Source organism: Gymnoscopelus braueri, assembly GCF_963280865.1.
Source record: "Gymnoscopelus braueri genome assembly, contig: SCAFFOLD_66, whole genome shotgun sequence".
NCBI lineage: Eukaryota > Metazoa > Chordata > Actinopteri > Myctophiformes > Myctophidae > Gymnoscopelus > Gymnoscopelus braueri.
The window spans coordinates 41182-60680 of NW_027660458.1; the positions used below are offsets into that span (position 1 = coordinate 41182).

At 41.6% G+C, this 19499-nt stretch overlaps 1 protein-coding gene and 2 long non-coding RNA genes across 4 annotated transcripts in view; all 3 read left to right on the forward strand.

Moving 5' to 3' along the window:
- LOC308081548 (dermatopontin-like) overlaps positions 1 to 12704 on the forward strand; it is a 36791-nt gene extending 24087 nt beyond the window's left edge. Inside the window, exons 4-5 of the mRNA XM_080457915.1 lie at positions 8246 to 8398; positions 12259 to 12704. Coding sequence (XP_080314041.1) covers positions 8246 to 8398; positions 12259 to 12304 — 199 coding nt within the window. The 3' untranslated portion in view covers positions 12305 to 12704. The remainder of the gene's footprint in view (positions 1 to 8245; positions 8399 to 12258) is intronic.
- LOC308081554 lies at positions 3831 to 7863 on the forward strand. Its single transcript, XR_013932867.1, has 3 exons — positions 3831 to 3914; positions 7040 to 7130; positions 7713 to 7863. It is a non-coding gene; the product is annotated as an uncharacterized lncRNA (long non-coding RNA).
- Positions 12705 to 15209: 2505 nt separating the features above from the next.
- LOC308081550 overlaps positions 15210 to 19499 on the forward strand; it is a 48827-nt gene continuing 44537 nt past the window's right edge. The window contains exons 1-3 of one of the 2 annotated variants that reach the window (XR_013932865.1): positions 15210 to 15534; positions 16696 to 16776; positions 17063 to 17160. This is a non-coding gene — a long non-coding RNA (uncharacterized lncRNA). Of the gene's footprint in view, positions 15535 to 16695; positions 16777 to 17062; positions 17161 to 19499 lie in introns of those variants that run through there. The other variant, XR_013932864.1, reaches the window with a different exon arrangement.

Below are 19499 nucleotides of genomic sequence, written 5' to 3' on the forward strand. Positions count from 1 at the left end.
TATGACGGACAAACGGACAGTTTCTCTTCTATAATCTATGGTCTGGGTGACGATCAGTCATCGCCGTCGTGTATCACAACGTAATTTTGGCGATCAAAACAATCTGGGAGGACGTCACATCCGTTTTCATGTGTTTCCCTGTCTAATCTATCAAGAAGGGTGAGAGAGTCCCAACGACCTGATCAAGCAGTCATGTGCTGCTCTCTAGTGGCGGACTTGTGCTGGGTTTTTATATTATGTGCCCTTAAATTATTTTCATGAGAAAAATTCAAAATATAAAAATAAAAAAACACGAAAATTGCTGGCACTGGGGGAGTACTTTATGAAAATACTCTGGCAGTCAAAGAGTTAATAAAAAAATCCTATTAATGTCGCGGAGCAAGGCAGCTAGCCGGCCACGTTGGTCGGTGCTATTTTGTATTTATTATATTATTTATTATTTATTATTGCTGTGTTCGGGCTAGCCTGAGAATCTGGATATAATCCTATATGTGTGATGCCGCATGTAACGATTTATCGTAAATCGATTCAAACGGGTGACGATTTAAAACCATTTTAAACCAGTATCCATGCAGGAAAAGCCCCAGAGTTCCTCCGTTTACTCACAGGCACTGGATTATCATGTAAAGGAGATCTCAACTGGCAACTCTATGCTAACGTGATTAAAGATTAGGCTTGTGTGGATCTGGAGATCTCCTCTGCTGCACTGACAGCAGAGGACTGACTGCATGCTTTCTTAATCCTGCTCCTGCCCGCTCCCGTTGGATTTCTGACCCTTGCCCGCAGTGATTTCATTTCTGACCGCCCGCAGTAAATTTCTGGCCGCCGCTCCCTCCCGCAAAAAAAGAAAAGAAAGAAGTGCCATTTAGTTCCGCTTAGTACCGCAATATTACCGTCCAATCCTGTATAAGCCTGCAATATTTCTATTGAGATCAGAAAACATTACAAAACAGAACTAGAAAAAGCGCTCCTCGGAGCACAGGTCTCCGCCAGGTCAGGTACGTTATTGTGGCCTCCTGGTGGCGCTATAATAGGCCAATGTGAAAGGGGTGTCATTTTTTCTTAGGCTTTTCACGTCAATCAGACCCTGCTTTCATGATTTGAGGCTTTTGTTCCAAAAATGTGTTTTGCTAAGATTAGACCTGCTGGTGGCGCTATAACAGGCCAATGTGAAAAGGGTGCCATTTCTTCCTCGGCCTAGTGGGAATGTGCGTGTGAAATTTAAGGGAAATCGCAAGCTGCGTTCATGATTTGAGGCATTTTGTTCAAAATGGACCAATCCTGCAAACTTTGGAAGCCAACCTTAGCCAATGAGGATGGAATATGGAAAATCGGACAGATCCGTGTTGATCACATGACTATAGAGATAATGTGTACCGATTTGCATGACGTTTGGATAAAATCTGTAGGAGTAAATGGGTTTTGCACAAATCGGCCTCCTGGTGGCGCTTTAACAGGGCTATGTGAAAAATTTGGGGCAGAGGTTCTGAATTGGCATCCAGGGAGTGTGTGTGCACAGTTTCGGAGCGAGCGGGACAACGGTGTCGGAGATTCGCTGTTCACAGACGGACACACGGACGGACGGACACACACACGGACGGACGGACACACACACGGACGGACACACACACACACACACGGACGGACGGACAGGGGGTAAAACATACTCTCTCGCCATGCCTTCGGCCTGTCGGAGACAATAAAGTGGGAGTGAAACCCGTTTTTATTTAGAACTTAATATATATTTACATGAACTTAAATAGACTTTAACGCGTGTGTGCGGGCAGGGGTGATGGGCTCCATAAGATGAATCTGAGGGCGGAACACACAGGCGTTGCATGATGAACTATATGTAAAAACGTCAGAGGCTTGACATGTTTGTAATTTCAAATCCAGAATTGCAGATAATTACAGGCATGCATTAATCGCTAGGTATGTGCAGAAACCGGTTTATTAGTTTCATGGTAGAGCAAAGTAGAATATGACAAGAACATGCTTGCATAACATGCAACGGCCACGTGCCATGTGAATGGCAACGACTTGCCGTACAGCACGTTAAGTTACATTTCTTTGATAAGACTTTCAGAGGTCTTTTATCTCTCTCTCTCTCTCTCTTTCTCTCTCTCTCTCTCTCCATGCCAGGAGATAATAAAACACCTTTCTATCTATGCCCATTACAAATTCATTACTATTAATATATAATAGTTTTGTTTTAAATGTTCTAGCCTATTTTTTTTAAATTAGATAGCATTTTATTTAGACAGATGCCAGGTCATTGTTGAACTGGCATCCTAAGTGTCTGTATAGTTTCAATGTACATCATTTCCACCAGTTCCACCAGTCCACCACCACACAAATGTAAATTAATTCTTAAGAACTTTGGGACGTCTCTGTTCCGGCCCTTTCCCATTTCGTTGGGTTCTGTTTTGTAGTAAAGCCTCACTTATGAGCTTTTGCCACCACGGTCCATATTGTTGCTCGCTCCGGTGTGTGTCTGTCTGTGTGTCTGCGTGCATCCGTGTGTGCGTGCAGTGTAGCTAGGTATGTGTAGAAACCGGTTTATTATTTTCATGGTAGAGCAAAGTAGAACATGACACAAACATGCTTGCATAATGCACATGCAACGGCCACGTGCCATGTGAATGGCAACGACATTACTATTAATATATAATAGTTTTGTTTTAAATGCTCTAGCCTAAAACATTAAATTAGATAGCATTTTAATTAGATAGATGCCAGGTCATTGTTGACCTGGCATCCTAAGTGTGTGTATAGTTTCAATGTACATAATTTCTTAATTTTTTGATATTACTATAATGTTTAGACTGATGGATAGGTTATTGGTTTATCTATGATCCTAGATTACTGAGGCACTACACTATGCATTTGATGTATTACCTCAAGTTTATCTTGCTTACTGTAAATCACGTCTGCTAAGTGCCAAAATTGCAAATTGTAATTTGGCTCTTGTAATTTACACGGTGTCCTAGTTATTTGTGTTTGTGAAATAGCCTTATTTATTATTAAATAATAGGCTATGGGTGTTTGTGTGTGTGTCGGGGGGGGGGGTCAAATTCCTCAGGGCCAGCACTGGGTACACACACACACACACACACACACACACACACACACACACACACACACACACACACACACACACACACACACACACACACACACACACACACACACACACACACACACACACACACACACAATTTCAAAATAAGAGCATCTTGTAGGCCTAATATGTATATGATTAGTGAACACTAGTTTTATCTTTTAGTCTATTTACAGGAAGTAAGTGTGTGTCACTCTGACCAGAGCGCGTAACTGACGTTGCACCAGCGAATGTATTTATGAGTTCTACAGTAACATCTCTGACTATGAGCAGTGGTGGAAAAAGTATTACATTTTTTTACTAAAAGGGTTAGTTCAGATTTTTTGAGTATTTTCTGTAGGAAATACTTACCATTAATTTTTTGTGTCATATATTTTGTGCGTGAGTAGGCTGCCGTGGCGCAGTGATTCTGGACACCGTCAGTAGGATCTCCAGGTGGATAGATTCTATAGCCCGAAGGGACAGTCGTGGGTTCTATTGGTTGTTGTTGGTTGTCAGGGCAATATCACAACCAATCGGTGGACGGGCTCTGCCTGGGCCTTGTCTTTTTTTAAAGACACACCCCCTTTCCAAGGGGTATAAATATGAACGCGAGTGCACGCCCCTTACTCCTCCCATTTAATGCCTTATAAGGCCCTAACTCCTCCCTTTTTTTGCAGGCTGTTTATAGGAGTGTGTTACACACACTCAAAAAATGTCTATTGTCATGTTTGCCCGCTGTGGTTACATTCTCCCTGAAGAGTTGGTGACAACAAGATGCTGTCTCTGCCTCTGTTCCTCATCCTTCTGACAGGTAAGAACAATTTAGTATTATATTTATTATTTATTATTTATTATTATATATTCTGTTTGTTTTTTACAATTAGAATGCAGCTTCCCTTTTATGATGGGTAATCATTTCAGATTATTCCCAAAGTAACAGATACATTACAGTGAGCCAAAAGAAGATGATTGTTGATGACTAGCAGCCTATTTCAATGAGTTTTATGGAGGTGGTTGATCCATAATACAAAATCCCTGGAAGGAGGTCCTACATTGCTGTAGTGACCACATTATAATCTTTATCTTTAAGAAAGTGCAAATGTGCACGTCTTATTGTCTTTCGGCCTGGCGAGAGTATGTTTTACCCCCTGTCCGTCCATCCATCCGTCCGTCCGTCCGTCCGTCCGCCATTCTGTCTGTGTACAGCTAATCTCTGGCACCGTTGGCTTGATTGCATCGCAACTGTGCACACACACTCCCTGGATGCCAGAGCAGAACCTCTGCACATGGGTCTTTTATAGCGCCACCAGGACGCCGATTTGTGCAAAACACATTTTTGGACAGTACTCCTACAGATTTTGTCCAAAACTCCTGCAAATCGGTACACAGTATCTCTATAGTCATTAAACGAAACAAGTCTTTCAGATTTTTCATATTCCATCCTGATTGGCTAAAATTGGCTTCCAAAGTTTGTACTCTGTTTTGAACAAAATGCCTCAAATCATGAACACAGCATGCAATGTCCGTGAAATTTTGCACGCACATTCCCACTATGCCGAGGAAGAAATGCCACTTGAACATTTTCAAATCAGCCTCATGGTGGCGCTATAACAGGCCGATTCGTGTTTACCTATAACTGCACCGATCTGTGTAAAACTTTATTTGCGCACTCCCTAGAGGCCAAGGAAAAACCTTTGCCCTGCATTTCTCACATGTGCCTTTTATAGCGCCACCAGGAGGCCGACTTATGTAAAACACATTTTTGGATATTAAGCCTTCAGATTTAATACAAAATTCACGCAAATTGGTACACATGATCTCTACAGTCATGTGATCAAGACGGATCTGTTTGATTTTTCATATTCCATCTTGATTGGCTAAGATTGACATCTAAAGTTTTGCAGGAGTCGCCAAAATGCTGCAAATCATGAATGCAGCGTCCCATTGTAGTAAAACTTTGCACGCACATTCGCACTACGTTGAGGAACAAATGCCACCCTTTTAACATTGCCCTATTATAGCGCCACTTGGAGGCAGATTTTTGCAACACTTTTCTTTTTTATATTACCCCCTACAAATGTTGTCCAAACATCATGCAAATCGGTACACATTATCTCTGTAGTCAAGTGATCAAGATGGTTCTGTCAGATTTTTCTAATTCCATCCTGATTGGCGAATTCCAAACATTGCTGCCCCACAATAACCTACTTGACATGACGGAGACCTGTGCTCCGAGGAGCACTTTTTCTAGTTTTGGTATTTTTTCTTTTTTTTTTTAAGAGAGATTTATTTATGTTAATTAATTTGTTTTCAAATGTTATTATTTAATAGCATTTTAATCGGTATTGCATCTAATTAAAATATATATATCGCACAACACACATTTTGAGATAGTTTCATTAGAATTTGGGCTCTTGAATTTGTAACAGATTTTGGGCTCTGTTAAAAAACTTTTACAACATTTTAAACTTTTAAAGTGTAAGGTGGACTGTATATGCCGAGACTGAAAATTAAAAACCAATGTGGCTCTGAGTCCAGAACCAATGGTGGTCCGAGCTTTTGCTGCCAAGGCTTCTGAGCTCTGAACTCGATGCCTAAAAGTCCAGGGAAAGTGTTTCATGTGAATAATTCACATTACTTTAAACTGCTGTTTGTATCATGAGAACATCCACCCAGAACGTGAATATTACGTGGTGATAAAGCCACTTAATTATTTAGCAAAACAAGGTTGATTTTAATAAAAGCATCAACCTGTATGAATGAGACATATCAGCAAATTCATAGTTTGATTAACCACATTTTTATTTTATTCGTCACACTCTCGTGTGTAAGTACCTTGAGAATCTCACAGTGGAAAATTATCAGTACAACGTATCTCTATAGTCGTTAAACGAAACAGGTCTTTCAGATTTTTCATATTCAATCCTGATTGGCTAAAAATGGCTTCCAAAGTTTGCAGGAGTGCTCCGTTTTGAACAAAATGCCTCAAATCATGAACACAGCATGCAATTTCCGTGAATTTTGCCGCATGTTTCCACTATGCCGAGGAAGAAATGCCACTTGAAAAAAATCTAATCGGCCTCATGGTGGCGCTATAACAGGCCGATTAGTGTTTTTACCTATAACTGCACCAATCTGTCTAAAACTTTGTATGTGCACTCCCTAGAGGTCAAGGAAAAAACCTTTGCCCTGCACTTTTCACATCTGCCTTTTATAGCTCCACTCCAAAATTCCACAAAACATCGCACCGTCCGATTGCGGTCAAACTTTGCACGCACATTCACATTATGATGAGGAACAAATGCCACCCTTTTAACATTGGCCTGTTATAGAGCCACCAGCAGGTCTAATTTAGCAAAACATTTTTTTTAAACAAAATGCCTCAAATCATGAATGCAGTGTCCGATTGCCGTGCAAGGCCTATAAGAAGAAATGGCACCCTTTTCACATTGGCCTATTATAGCGCCGCCATGAGGCCACAATAACCTACCTGACCTGGCGGAGACCTGTGCTCCGAGGAGCACATTTTTTTTACCTCTTTTTCTCCCCAATTTAGTCGTTATGCCAATGAATTCCTCCCCACACACATTTATGTGTTGTCACTGCTGTTGTATCAAACTGACTCACCTACCAGTGAGGAGCCCCCACCAGGAGGACGTATGAGCCTTTGTCCTACTCCTCCCGCCCAACACTCCCCGCTGACAGGTGCCGCCTCAGCCCGTAGGAGTATGTGCAATGACAGATATCACCCTCCCCGCCCGGCTTCCCTCCCCCGAACATGGGCCAATTGTGTTCGTGTAGACGCTAGACAAAGCCATATGCACCACAGTGGATTCGAACCCACAACCTCCATGGTGGTGGGCAGTGACTTCACCACTGCGCCACCCGAGCGCCTAATGAGACTTTTAATCAATCGTCTCTGAAACATGTTTACAGTTGGAGAAAGAGTGACAGCATGGGACAACAACTGGAACCGAGTTTTGACTCGTCAATGTTCACATGGCCAAGCTGTTTCCCACATCTCAAGGTACAGAAATAAATAAATAAATGAGGACATACGCACGCACGCAACACACGCAACACACACACACACACACACACACACACACACACACACACACACACACGCACATCGAAGCATCATTTCATTGTTAATAGTATCAACCCAGTGAGCCATAGTCGAATATTAGACGTCCAGTTTTTTTTTAGACCTAAATTAGCTGGTCTAGAATCGGTCTATAATGTAGACCGAATTTAGCCGACTGAATTTAAAGCATTATTCCATAAATATCGATTAAAAAAACAACTGTAAGTTGCATAACTGATCTCCAATTATTGGACAAAAACTATTTGAATAGCCATGGATCATTATACAGCATAGTTTAAATTTAGCCAAGATTTAGACGTTTAAATCAAAACCATATATAAACGTCTACATTTAGACCAGTTTTAAACCATGACATTTATTTTATTTTTTAGACATGTTTTTGAAAAAGGTTTTTATTAGGACGCTAACAGTATGTTTAGAAGTGATAATATCTAACTATTATCACTTAAATAATGGCAGTTTGCATTAATGATCATTCCATCACTTTCATTTCTTTCCAAGCTATCACGACAACCGTCATGATGATCGACGCTACACTGTCCAATGCAAGGCAGCTGTGACCTTCAATGAGTGTTCCTGGTCAGGCTCGGTCAACAATCTTGATCGTCCCGTGAATTTCAACTGTCTTGACGACTTTGTCATCACTGGGATAAAGACTTATCACAGCAATCGCCACGAAGACAGACGGTAAGAACAGTTGCATGAAAAGCTGGCATGAAATAAAAGGCCTTAGCATTAGGGTATTATACAAATGACTATTTAATTAGCAATATCGGCAGCTACTGTGTGTGTGTGTGTGTGTGTGTGTGTGTGTGTGTGCGTGCGTGCGTGCGTGCGTGCGTGCGTGCGTGCGTGCGTGCGTGCGAGACGTTACATCCACCCGGAGCAGAAATGTGTTGGGAGGGCTAATTGGAATAATGACAATGAAAAATAAATCTAAAAAAACAAAGGGAGAAAAAAAAATGGAATGGATGGACAACCCCCCCCCCCAGCCACTTCCAATGAATAAATAAATAAATACAATATCATTTCAGATGGGAGTTTAAGTGCTGTAAGTCCCCTCGACTGCAAACACATGGATGCCAAGAAACACACTGGGTGAACAACTGGGACCAGTATTTCTCCTGGAATGTTCCTGGAGGAAACTTCTTGACAGGCGTGTACAGTGACCACGATAATGGCAAGGAGTAAGTACAGCCACACGTAGTTTTTTTCTTTGTCTCTCTAACTGCAATGTTGTTCTTTATCATTCATTATTACAAATATTATGTAGTTTCCCCTACAGTTAATAAAATATGGGTGTTTCAGGTCTTGCAACAGACACCCTCCATCAGGCGACCCGACCGAGGCTGATCAGACCCCGGCCTGTGTCCAAGTGGCATGCTACTGCCCCCACTGTCTCTTGAGGGTAGTTAGAGACAGTGCTAATTGGGGGTTAGGGTTAGGCCTGGCACTAGCCAGACCGACGACGACGTGGATCCACTCACACATGGAACGTATGTGAGTGAATCCACGGCATCAGTCCGGCCAATGCCAGGCCGGGTTAGGTGAGATGTTGCAGGAGGTGTTGGTGACACTAGGAGGCTCTAGACTACCATTGTATTCGCCTTATTTTATATAGCACCAATTCACATCAGAAGTCATTTAAGGTCACTTTCAGTATAGAACAGGTCTAGTTTGTGACACACACACACACACACACACACACACACACACACACACACACACACACACACACACACACACACACACACACACACAGGCAGAGAGAGGAGAGAAATATCTACATGTGTTTAGTGAACGTTAAATGAAATAGATGTCCACAATCCAACTGGTAAATCATGTTACATCGACCCCAACCATCTGAAAAGCAGGCAAAGATATCCAGAAAACTCTGTTTCTACGATGTCACGGATAACAAAACAATGTTTGAGACTTGTACTTGAACTGAAGCCAATCAGTTGTGGGAAAAGAACTTAGGTTTTTTACTTAAGTAAAGGTATCAATACTGCAATGTAGAAATTCTCTGTTACAAGTTGAAAGTCCGTTATTCATAATATAATAATTGTAAAATTACAAAAGTATTGGCATCAAAATATACTTAACACATTCGGTGCCAGAATTTTATACTAACAGATTACGTTCGGTGCCATAAATCTCACCGCTCCGCTGCGCTGCGCTGCGCTGCGCTGTTTAAGCTGTAGACTCCACGACGAGCAATCCATGTGAAACAATGCATGCGTGCAGGGTGCACGATGATCCTGGCTAACGCCTGGAACGATAATATCTCTCACGCGAGTCACAATGGCGCAGCGATCGTACAAAATGAGTCGTTATCTCCAATGTAAAAAGTTTCGGAGCTACAGTGGTTTTAGAGAAGGAGATAGAACGGAAGCGGATGGGGAGCCATGTTTTTTGGCAGGGTGATACATCTGTCCCTCCCTTCTCAGAGTCACCGTGGGTGATTCCAGAGCTGCTCTAGCCCCCCCCCCCCCCCATGTGGAAAAACACGTAAAAAAACAAAAAGACTGAGTTAAAGGACCAAAAGCAAAAGTACTCAATATGCAGAATGTACTAAGTTTTCAAATGTATAAATCTTTTGAAAGTATAGCAGATCTACAAGCTCACAACATGTCGCACCGCGTCGCCTTTGCAAGGCGTTGTGAGCTTGTAGATCGGCTATTTTCAAACATTTGTGAGCGGGTACAGTGCTTTAGGCAGCAAGGGGGCATTTTTCATTTTTCATTTTATTACAGATTGTTGAAGTACAGAATATAAGCTTTCATATGATGTATCATTCATTGAAATTGGAACACATTTGAAGAAGATGTGATCATTTGAATCTTGTCATCTTTAATAGTCTAAACTGAGATAATCCCTTGTAAAGAATTTCCACTTTCTAGCACCTCTCAGCTCCAGGTAATGGGCGTGAACAATGGGTAATTTATTCAACCTAGCCACTCCTCTAACCACTCCCCCATTTTCGGATTTTTACTGTGGAAAGCAACTAAGTACATTTACTCAAGTACTGTACTTAAGTACATTTTTTTAGGTATTTTATACATAGGCTATTTGAAAATAGCCGCTCTACAAGCTCACAATGCGCATTGCAACGTGTTGTGAGCTTGTAGATCAGCTATTTTCAAACATTTGAGTACTTTTACTTTAGGTACTTTAAGTATATTTTGATGCCAATACTTTTGTACTTTTACTTTGCTTGAACGTAACATTTTGAGCACAGGCCTTTTACTTTCTATATTGTGGTGTTGCTACCACCAAGTGCTTCTTCCACCACTAAATTTGACCCACTGGTAGTCGACTATAGTCGAGGTTTACCTACTAATGATAAAGACACGCACAAGCTAGGTCCTGGATTAACTCCAACCTGGTGTTTGCACTCTCCATTTACAACCCGTACATCTACAGAAACGTTCAGATTTCAAATATAAAGTCCTTACCTCATGACAACGGATGTTACCATTCACTTCGGGTGGGTCTAAGTACCCGTATCTTCCATATTGTTCAATAAAAAGCATTTTAATCCGATCGGCGGCCATTTTCTCATAGAGTTATAACGTATCAGGAGTGCAATACCCCCCCCAACCGATACGGCCGCGTAGTTGAAAAAAAAAACGGAGATGGCCATCAATCGGATCAAAATGCTTTTTATTTAACAATACAGAAGATAAGGGTACTTATGAGGGCCCGTACATAATTATAACACCCGTGGTCATGAGATAAGAACTTTATATTTGAAATCTGAACGTTTATGTACGAGTTGTAAATGGAGAAATGCAAACACCAGGTGTACGTTCTGCCATGACGCTTGGCGACGAGCTAACAATGCTAAAGCTCCTAGCCTCGTTACTCCACTGTTGTTTTGGCCACATCTTCAGTGAAATACTTCCATACGAACGTCGAGCGGCCTGTTGTTTAGCTGGGGCTGACCTCACCTAGCTGCTGTGTTCGCTACAATCTTATATTGTTTATACAACTAGATTCTGTCCCGAAAAAGACTAACGCAATTGGCCGCTTCCTAGCCCTGGTCCAGAGCGTTAGTGAGATTATTTTTATTTACTCCACTGCGCCCTCTACAGATCTGGACAATTTGAACTTACCATTAACCAAATCTGTAGAGGGCACTGTGGAGTAAATAAAAATAATTTCCGTCTTGCGGACATTTTCTGCCCAAAAAGTGTATTTTACAGAGTAGCTGGGGTGCTGAGAGGCTTCCCACCTCCGAGAATAGACTTTCAACAACACAAAACAGCCTTTGTTTCAGTGAGTAGCGAAATGGTTTTGTTTATTTTCACTACTCTTGAGTCTTCCAGGGCGTTAGAGGGAACTCACTAACGCTCTGGACCAGGGTCCACCGTGGTGAAGTTAGTTTCAGCCTCAGGTTGAATATTCACCCGGTGGATATTACTCCAGTAAAGTAAAATACCTCAAAATTGTACTTAAGTACAGTACTTGAGTAAATGTACTTAGTAACTTTACACCACCACAGAGAGGAGCGAAACTGATGGGCGGGGATTAGGCTTGTAACCGGAGTACAATGCCTAGCTATGACCAATCGAAACCTCTCGGGTTAGCAACTCTCTACCAAACTCTCCGCCCACAGGACCCACAAGAAACAAGCACACAGACTAGCAGAATAGGAGCCTACTTTACTATACAAATTTAACCATTTAATGACGTTAAAACGGATATCTGTTGGGATTGAAAGCTTGCTCGACATTCGAACTGTGTTATTATGGAAAAAAACGAAAATCAGCCAAAAAAAAAAAAAAGTTATTTTGCTTAGTTTCTACCGTTTCTCATCTCGCGAGTTGATGCCCGAAACACCAGGCCTGCTCACATTTTAGTACTTTTACTTTCGGTACATTAAGTATATTTTGATGCCGATACATTTTGAACACAGGCCTTTTACTTGTAATTATTATATTGTGGTATTGTTACTTTTACTGAAGTACAATATCTGAGTACTTCTTCCACCACTGGCTGCACGTGGTCATTCAATTTACTATGCTGTGTTTTGTATTGACAGGGATTGTCGCTTCCGTTTCAAGTACTGCCAGGGACGTATCCTCTGAAGACCAAGACTGTGGCAGCAATACATTCTATGATTGTCTGTAATTGCCCGTCTATTCATTGTATTATTCATTTACTTTCAGCTTCATTCTCATGACTCTAGAGTTGGTTCATTATAATCTCACATTGTTATGAATATGAATGGGTGTTGTATCAGAGACAGTTAACAGGCTGATAGAAAGTACACCTGTGTAGTGTTCATAGCAATGAGGAATGTAAGAGAGCCTAAACACTGTATCAGGCCCGTTTGGTTAATATGTATCCATGGGGTTAGATTTGTATCCTTTTAGGGAGATTGTATCCTCTTTGTATCCTCTTTCGGGAGACTGACCTTCTGGTCAGGTTCATTTCTTTATTATACTTTATATCTCTGTCGTATCAAATAAATATTCAATTATTTAAGTGGTCATTGTTTATTATCTTACCAAGGAAATACTTAATTGTCATGATTGTTCATGAAAAGTCATCAAACTGTGTTTCTAATTACAGCCCAGAGGAACATTCATTAGTTTATCATGTATAGTAAATACTATCACTATGATTTAGATACATTTTGGGGTTTCAATTACTTTATATATATTCAAAAAGCAGGAGGATGTCCTTTCTCCACACTGTGTTTACCCTTACATCTGGATCCACAGGTCAGGATGAATGACCATTAAAGGGATAGTTCACACAAAAACTGTTCACCTTTTTTTCTATTGTTTAGTCACCCTATGGAGACTTGAATTCATGGATATTTTTTTGCTTTTGTCACAAGCCAATCATTTTATGACCAGCGAACCAGTAGGCAGCGGTTTCGGTAGGAGACACAATATATCATACTGTGCATACATATTATCAAGAAGCTCCACTCTACCATAAATACAAGAATAAATCTACAGTTGAAGTGGCTTCACTGTAATGTGACTTGATGAAGGTTTACAGTTTATGGTGTATGTGCATGTGTTTTTGTCTAAACTTTGCAGGATTTGATTTGTAGCAAAACATAACACGTGTCTGTTTTACACCATGGATGTGAGGTGTCTGTCTGTCCGTCCATCCATCCGTCTGTCTGTTTTAGATCTGCAAGTGTCAATGTTAACGTGGGTTGCAGTCTTGGTAGTGTAGGGGTGGGTGTCCTTTCTTTTGTGTTATTTGTTGATCATGTGTTTCTTTATGTAACAGGGCGGTATAAATTAAGGTATAGCCAACTACGCCACCTAGGGGATTGCGCCCTAGGAAATAGTTTCGAGGAATCTAGCTGAAGTAAACCACCTGCAACATGCATTACTCCTCATACAGTTCGGGTACAATAAATTATGAAAACAGAGTAATAATAATAAGTTAACAATAAAACATATTGTGCTATATGGCCAATGCTGGGGGGAAGGGGGAATATGGGCAGGCTGACCGACCCAGGGAGGGGGGAACCCCAATGTATCACAGCAAACCAAAATAAATGAATTAAACGGAAAGCACAGGGGGGGGGGGGGTATACCACAACCACTGGGCGGCCGTCACCTGTTCCTGTTCCCATGCACCATGGATCCCCAGCATCAGGCCTGTAATACAAACAGTAAGTTAAATGACTGGCAGTGAAATATATTAAGAATGACAAATGCTCAAACACTAAAGATCAGGATGCAGTCTGTCATGGGCCTCTTTGCCCGGTAGCCTCAGAAAATAACGAAATAAACAATAATCACATGTAAGGGCATAGGCAGTATTAAGCCGCACGGTCGCCGTGGAGTCACCCTCGCTCCACGTCACGGCCGACCGTATTATGAATGGGAAGACGAGTGGTGTGTAGAGTTAAGATGGTTCTCAAGGAGTGGTAAAACCACAACCGGTAAAGCAGCAGTTAGTGTAGCTATCCGGCCCTGAAATAACAAGCGGCCGTGTTAACCTACTAACTTAATAATACTGACATTCAATAAAGAAACAAAGACATGACGACAGACAGCAACCTACCATGGTTGCAAGGGCAGAGCGCACAGTCGCCATGCCCACAGCAGCAGCGACCGGGTCGTCTAAGGCGACCCACGGCAGGTTTAGGGGAACCCCAGCAGGAAATGCTGTAGCAGCACACAGGGGCTAAAATGACAACAAGCGGCTGCACGGTCAAGTTCAAGACTAGAATAGCATATAAAGGCGATTATCCAACAGATAGAGAAGAGACACATACCTGCACTGGTGCATAACAGGACAGCTAAACTGAAGCCCAACATGCCAGCTTTGGTTGAGTCTGAGGAGACGCACACGCACACGCCATGGGCAGCGTGGCCAGCTGAAGCCCAACGATCCAGCCTCTAGGAAACACCTCCCGCAGCCATAAGCTGAATTCCAATCCCCCAAATTCGGTCACTCGCTCACTCTCCTCGCGTCCTCCACTCGTGCCTAAGCCCCGCCCCTGCGAGAAGGAGAGGATTAAATGCAAGATCGGAGTGGTCGACCCGTTAGCCTCACAGGTTCGTAACGCACTCTAGCGTCATTTCAAAGCGACGGCAAATTCTGGGATCACTTATGACGTTTCATACAGCTGGACCAGAGCCGTGGATGAAAATATACAGTACATGCATAATATAAAGGTATAGAATAATACAGAATATAAGAACAGACAATTCATCAATGTGGATGGCCACATCATTATCTTTATAGTTGTACTGTGCTATATGGCCAGTGCACATATATACAGTAACATTGTTGTGCAAAGCCATTTATTCCTGAAATAGTGAATGAAGCGCCAGGATGAGCAAACTTACATTTATGAATTAATTCCTGACCCGTCCCTCTTTTTGCTCGTACAGTCCCCAGAACATAGAGTGTATACACGAATCCACAGAGCGCTCCCCTGTAGGTATGGCTCCGCCCCCTTTAGGTAGCGCCGCCATTACTGCGGTGTCAATATCAGTCAGCTGCTACTACGCTGAGTACGGTGTCAGTCAGGTGCAGTCACTGACTGCTCAAGTTACTCTTTTTACCTGCTTTTTACTACTAACTAAAGATGTACAGAAAGTCGGGACGCACTTGTGTTGTTTATGGCTGCTCCAACAGCAGTGGACAAATGCAACTTTGGAGAGAAACGGAATGTGAAACACACAAGCCTAAAGTTCATGACAACTGTCTGTGCCTCAGGCCCTATGGCTTGCACAGATTCCCTGGGCGTGAGAGTGGAGAGGACCAAGATGTTCGCCAAAAGTGGATAAAAAATGTGAACTTAAAGGACTTTGTTCCCACAAAGAACAGCGTGGTAAGTTTTGGAAACTTTTGGTTAGTTACTCACTCTTAATGTTAGCATGCAGCAGCTGCTAAGTAGCCCTAGCTCTGGCCCACAGCGTCAGAAGGAGTTCTCCTTAACGCTATGAGACCTTCTAGCCTTTGCCCGAACACCCGCGGTAGCACAGCCTCTCCTCTGTAGTAAAACAAAAAAATACACTTTCGCTAGTCGCCAAAACAAAGACGGTTTAAAGATGTTGTAAGCCTACTTTCCTTAGTGGGAACACTCTGAGCCCCCCACCTCACGTCTAAAATACACTTTTTGCCCAGAAAATAAAGTATTTAACCGAAGGAAAAATCTGGTCAATGGAAATATTCCATTGACCAGATCTGTAGGGGGAGCGGTGGAGTAACTAAAAAATTTTTTTCCTTCCGGTGAAATATTTATTTTCTGTCCAAAAAGTGTATTCTAGACGTGAGGTGGGGGGCTCCAAGTGTTCCCACTAAGTAGAGTATGTTTTCAACATCTTAAAACTGTCTTTGTTTTGGTGAGTAGCCAAAGTGTATTTTTTATTACTCGAGACGAGAGGCTGAGCAGCCTGCGATCCCGTTGGTATGCAGGCAAAGTACCATGGCGTTAAGGAGAACTCCTTCTAACGCTATGGACCAGAGCTACATGGTTGAAACATGTTATCTTATCTAAGTTCAGCTAACGTTAATAACATCATTGTTAGTAGTATGCTAAGCTGCTGCTCTTGTGTGTGCAAAAATAAACCACCTGTGGCGTTATTGTGATTAAATAGTACCTTATTTGATAAAACTATGGCAGTCTAATGAACACAAACACTACTGTTTTTATGTTGTATTCAGCCACTTATGTAACAGGGGATACACAAATGCATTTAGTGTGTACACATTTTAAAAGGTCTGGAGTTGAAAATAATAATAATAATAAAATAATATATTCTTTTCAATTTTATAAAACGTTGCCCCAACCTACACAACTCTGTCAGGGTGTAAATGGAACCAAATGAACAGAGTGACTGTTGACTCAGTCACAACAGTGGCTGAATGTTGATGAGCTTCCTATGAAAGTCTATGACATGAAACCATTTAGTGGACAATAGTTTATGTATTGTTGAGTTATATGTGGTACCAGTATTTACTATTAATCTTTTCTTTATTCCATCTTAAGGTGTGTGGAGTACACTTCCCGGATGGTAGGCCAACAAAAGAACACCCATATCCAGTTTTGCAACTAGGATATAAATATCACGTACGTTCTTTTTCCCCTTCAAATTGATTGTTTTTGGTTCAACATGTTTAATTTAGAATGCAGTCTGGTAGAGCCCCCCCTAAGAGAAGATGCCTTCAGCCATTAAGCAGCAACACATTAAGAGCAGCACCTGCAGACACCACATCCAATGTGGAAAATGTCGATCAAGTACGTTAGATCTTTTTCCCCTTCAAAATGATTGTTTTTGGTTCAACATGTTGTTTAATTTATTTAGAAAATAAGTAAAAAAAATTAAGCATCGTTTCTTTTTCTTTTGTTTTCATAGGGGAGAATGCAGTCTGGTACAGCGCCCCCTAAGATAAGATGCCCTCAGCCATTAAGAGCAGCACCTGAAGCCACCACATCCAATGTGGAAAATGTCTATCACTTACGTTAGATCTTTTTCCCCTTCAAAATGATTGTTTTTGGTTCAACATGTTGTTTAATTTATTTAGAAAATAAGTAAAAAAAATTAACAGTTTCTTTTTCTTTTGTTTTCATAGGGGAGAGGGCAGTCTGGTACAGCCCCCACTAAGAGAAGATGCCCTCAGCCATTAAGAGCAGCACCTGAAGCCACTTCATCCAATGTGGAAAATGTCTATCACGTACGTTAGATCTTTAAGGTTTCGAGGCCTATAAGGCTCGAAGCCTTATTACGTCTCTACACTTTCACTATTATTAAGGTTTCAAGACCTATGAGGCTCGAAGCCTTATTACGTCTCTACACTTTAACTATTATTATTATTATTCTTCCGCCGTTTTTGGCAGATCTGGCCTAACCGCGTGGTCACTTTTTACGAAACTCGGCAATATGGTAGAGGGCTATGCCAAACGGCAAAGGCCTGTAACTCACAACCATTGGCCAAAGGGTGGCGCTGTAGCACTCAATTGAAAATACCAACTTTGAACAGGTACAACTCATGCCCTGTTTGACCCACATCCATGACACTTCGATAAACACATGCGTCTCCTCATGCCTAACAACTTTCACACTCTGACTTTTGACCTCTGACCTTTAGATCTCCCACCATTTCGAATTATATGAAAAGCAGTTAAAATCAAACTCCTCCTGGGATTTTTGAGCAATCTGCACAAAACGTTTTACACATGAACTTTGGACCTATACCGACAGACGTGAGCAAGCAGATTTTCCATAAGTGAAAACGTTAAGCTTTTATGAGCCAATGAATATTGCAGTTTTATGAAAATTATTCGTCTGCCCCTAACACATACATGCAGACTCACATTTCTTTGAAACTTTGCAATATTGTAGAGGGTCATTCCAAGTATCACTGAAACCAATCTTACTCCAATTGGTCAAAGGGGGGCGCTATAGCAATTTTTTGAAAATGCAAACTTTAAACAGGCAAAAGTCATGCCTCGTTTGGCCGACAGCCGTGAAACTTGCTTACACATGTGCCTTGACTCATGAGGAACATATCTATCACTTTGACCAGTAAGCTCCGCCCTTAGATTGTCTGCAATTTTGAGCAGTTTGAAAAACATTTAAACCCAGGATTTCTGAGCAATTTGCGTGAAAGTGTGTCGTGTGTGAAGTCCCTTTTCACCAGTTCAGGTCTGTTGGTCCAATAGCTTGATCGCTTAATCATTTGTCTTGAAACCACAGGGTCGCCTGTTCAAATCCCACCTCATGCAGACTTCATCTCAATTGCATTGCACACGACATGACTGTATCAATGAATAAACTTGCAATTGTTAAATGAAACGCTTATTGAGATTAGTTATTTTCAATGTATGACGTATTTCATTCCCTCTTTTGTTTTGTTTTGTTGGATTCTCCTTTTTCACTAACTAAGGCTGTGGATAGAATAGCTTGATCAGTTCAGTGTTAGCCTCATGTACCGGAGGTCCACGGTTCAAACCCCACTCATCACAGTTTACATTTAAATTGCATTGTACATAACATGACCCTGTTAATTCAGACATGTGCAATTTTTAAACAATAACATGAAATGCTTTTGAGAGTAGTTGTTTTTTATGTATGACATACTTTCTTGTGAAAATAGCCGATCTACAATCTCACACCTTTTTAGATAGCAACGCATTGTGAGCTTGTAGTTCGACTATTTTCACTAGTTTCCATTCCGAGGACAGAAAAAAAAAACTTTATTGGTTAATGTTTTGTGAACCAGTGATCTAGAGGAGTTAGCGTCCTGTCTATCCAGTAGCTCAGTCAGTACTGGGGCCATAGCTGAGTGGTTAGTGAGCCCGCCTACGGAGCCAGAGGCCCTGGTTGCCCCAGGTACGATTCCAGGCCAGGCCAGCAAATGTGTCGATGAAATGAAATGTGTCCCTGAGCAAGACTCTTAACCCCTAATTGCTCACAGGCCCTCATTGGAAACAAGGCCGCAAGGACTTTCATGAACGGACCTGTTAAAGGAATTATCCTTATCCTTTACACTGTCTAACCGCAAGTCTGTAGGTCCCTGGTTCAAACCCCAATTTAACCAGTTTGAAAAACATTTTAACCCAGTATTTCTGAGCAATTTGCGTGAAAGTCTGCCAAATCTGTGAGCTCCTTTTCACCAATTCAGGTCTGTTGGTCCAATGGCTTAATCATCTGCCTTGAAACCACAGGGTTGCCGGTTCAAATCCCACCTCATGCAGACTTCACCTCAATTTTATTGCACACAACATGACTGTATCAATGAATAAACGTGCAATTGTTAAATGAAACGCTTATTGAGAGTAGTTATTTTCAA